At 34.5% G+C, this 3,541-nt stretch overlaps 1 protein-coding gene across 1 annotated transcript; it reads right to left on the bottom strand.

Annotated features, from left to right (window-relative positions):
- Nucleotides 1-2,481: 2,481 nt before the first annotated feature.
- Nucleotides 2,482-3,115, bottom strand: LOC136069712 (PHD finger protein MALE MEIOCYTE DEATH 1; the record flags this gene model as incomplete). The annotated part of the gene is given in 4 exon segments (XM_065778507.1): nucleotides 2,482-2,812; nucleotides 2,815-2,973; nucleotides 2,975-2,992; nucleotides 3,081-3,115. Coding segments are annotated over 4 exon segments (543 nt in total), but the record flags the coding sequence as incomplete, so codon positions are not given.
- Nucleotides 3,116-3,541: the final 426 nt, after the last annotated feature.

Here is a 3,541-nt window from a genome sequence, read left to right as displayed (position 1 = left end):
TTTGCACATACGGAACAAATAGACCTATAAAAATGTCTGTCTTCCACTTAGCTCAAACCGCATTCGATTATGGCTTCCTATCTTGTTTCCCACTTCACAAAATAAGGGGGCAAAGAGCAAAGTTTAATAACAAATGGTTCTTCCAAAGCGTCTGCCCCTTCAAACAATGAAAGAGGCTTCTTTGCACCGTCATATGAAAAAATCTAGTACATCTAAGTAACAAAAATCATAGCACCTTCATATGGAAATATCTTGATGTAAGCAACTTGACAATTTTGCTAACATGGTTAGAGTTTAACATTGGCAAGCAACTTTGACAGTCTAACTAAACAAGACGTGGGATGACATAGATGAGGTCAATAAGCAATATGTGTCCTCTACGAAACCAAAAGGACTAGAAGTAATCCCAGACACACTTTGAAAATACCCATATTAAAATTCAGAAGAGATTTGGTTATGAAGGAGTTTATGTTCATCGTGAGTTAGGGATTTGGAATTTTAATTTGATTATTTTGAATTCAATAGTGTTTGACAGTGAGTGAGATTGCTGATAATAAGTGAGTCATGTGAGAGTCACATGGAAAGTGATGTGGAAGGGCTAACGTGGAAGGATTATTTACATTTTAAATTAATTCATGCTACATGTGCATTCCATCTGCCACCTCAGCAAATTCTGTTAGTCATCTAACTGTAGGGACGAAATTGACTATGACTTGAAAATAATAAGGACCAAATTGATTGCGCTCAAAATTTAGGGACCAAATTAACTATGGCACCAAAATTTAAGGACCAAAATGGTGTTTCCGCCAAGTTAAATATGAATTTTTGACCGTTTACTTTAATTCATCCGCCACGTTGGAGGCAATTCTCCCTCAATGTCCTTGCAAGTTGCCAGTAAGAAGAGAGGAAAGTGCGCTGTTTCTCAAGATATCAAAATCAACACTTCCAAAGTGGTGACATTTTTAATTTTTTTATGTCTCACACGTGACAACCATTTTTTTTATTTAATTTATTCGATAATTGGGTAATTGATCATGGAGATTTACTTCATTTGAATCTTGTTCCTTTGAAAATATCATGAGGACTTATATGTTGATTTTATTTCCCTCTTTTTGTGAATTTCTTTTATGTATTTCTTAACCATATGCTTCTTTTAGTTCAAATTACACAATTATTTCTTTAATATGTCAAATTTTATTTAAAAAATAAAAACAATTTTTTTTCTATTTCATCAAAATTCTTTAAAGTTCAAAAGCAAAACACCTGTGTGTGCACACACACATAGGGCCTCAAATTCATTATTTAATCATATGCTATATACTATATAATATACTGTGATAAAAACAAGTGATTATAATAAATTACAATTTTTTTTTCTTCTAAAAAAGATACAATTTTTTTAGATTAATTGTATTTATCAATAAATTTCGTGTGAACTTATTTGTTCCCATCAACTATATGAGAAATTATAATATCCTAACTACACTTAAAAAAATACATTTTTTTAATTATTTAAATGGTTTATAACTAATAATGCACAAAATTGTTAGTGAGTTGATCATCCACACGAGCGGCGAGTGAGGCACTTGAAGAAAAAAAATGGGCTGAAGAACCTACAAAGAGCACCGGTAGGATGCCGACCAAAGAACCACCGAGGGTTAAGTCAGTGATCAAGGAATCTCCAGTAACTCAAAAGTAAAAGAGCTAGGAAATTTCGCGTACCTTGAAGAAGAGGAAACTTGGTATCTATATAGTGGTGTAGGGCTGACCAAGTTCCCATGAATGTAGGATCTTACTTTGTAGGGATGATATGAAGTTTAATGTTCCGAGATCTTAGAACTTTACTTCTCATACTAGGAGGATAAGAATAATTAGAAGGATCTTTGGACATGATGTACAATTTCTTTCCATATAGGTATATGAGTGGAGAACACATAAATAGTGTGGGCTAAGTGTAATCCATAGTTGATATTGCGTAACCCGACATGTGACTTTGTTCTTGATGGCTGAGATGGGTGAGGGAACGGAAGGTGCCTTTATTGGCATCAAACCCAAAGAGCACTCTAATATCGAAAGATACTTCAAACCCGAAGGGTATTCCAATCTTGAAGGGCAAAAGGACTTTGAAAATTTCTTGGGTAAATATTCCTTATCAATAACAATTTTAACTCAACAACGTTCATATTTTTTTACATGGGAAAATTACACTTTACCATCCTAAACTATGCACCAAATTACACTTTGCACCATAAACTATCTGAATGCACACTTTGCATCCTAAACTATTATACTTATCATACTTTGCACCCTGGTGTTACTTTTGTTGTTATATTTGATAGAATTTTACTGCATGTGACAACCACATGTTTTTTGCTTTGGTGGAACAAACTTAAAAGTCTAAAACACCATGCTTCAAAATCAATTAAAACAAAAACCAATTTTTTCTAAGTGTGTGTGCCTCTTCCCAAATTCAGATTCTTCTCAAAACCTCAGGTCCCACACACCCACCTCACCCATCGTCCTATCCTTGTCTCTCTCATATTTCAATTCCAATTCATTGATTTTAGCAGCAATATCACTGTTTAATTGCAAAGGAGCACGAGAGGACTTGACAATTAGCATAAACCTTAGAAGATCTTTGATTGTCAATAGCTGGGTTTCACTCATATCTCTACAATGACGAATTATTTGCTTGATTTCTTTGTATTGGTCTGTGTTACTAAAATCTTGGATAATTTTGTCAAGTTCCAATGAGGTAAGAATTTCAATAGCTTTATTGTAATTGTGCTTTGCCACTCCAAGCTTCCACGGCAAAATCTATAACCCCATCTACCAAACCAAGAATGTCCATAAGCAACCCCATATAACAATTTAAGATCCATTGACCAAAATCTATAACCCCATCTACCAAACCAAGAATGTCCATAAGCAACCCCATTCAACAATCTAAGATCCATTGACCTCTTCTTTGACATCCTCAACTGTGATTTTTCTGCAAAAGAAAGGAGAACACCTTAAATTTAGAGTTTTCATAAATCAAAAACAGAAAAACTGAGAACTTTGTGTGGAATTTTGGTTACCGGGTTTGTAGATTTTTACAAATCCTATCCCACAGTCAAACAATGCAATAGATGGGTATGAAGATCAATGACATGATCAGCCACAGGCGTATTCCATGCCCTCTCTCTCATATTTCAAGTTTTGACTATGCTGTCAGCAAAACTTGCATGTTAATTTGCTACACCAGCAATACTTTCCATACGGTCAGTTTACAGTTCCTCTTTTCATAATTTCTGCCTCTATTCTCGTTCTTTCTCTATATATCTTCGTTTTCTTTCTTGGATCTTTCTAGCCAAGGAAAGAACAAAAGAAAGAAAATTTTAGTTTTTTCTTTCTCTTTGGACGATGGTGAGTTGGGTGGGTGGGGCCTGAGGTTTTAAGAAGAATCCAAATTTGGGGAGAGGCACACATGCGAGACAAGAGATTTGGAAAAATATGGCTTTTTTTTAAATCGATTTTAAAGAAGGGGTGTTTCAGTCTT

This window comes from Quercus suber, unplaced genomic scaffold (genome assembly GCF_002906115.3).
Source record: "Quercus suber isolate HL8 unplaced genomic scaffold, Cork oak 2.0 scaffold_184, whole genome shotgun sequence".
Classification (NCBI taxonomy): domain Eukaryota; kingdom Viridiplantae; phylum Streptophyta; class Magnoliopsida; order Fagales; family Fagaceae; genus Quercus; species Quercus suber.
The sequence above is the reverse complement of the archived record's forward strand: the minus strand, read 5'-3'. Positions and strand labels throughout refer to the sequence as shown.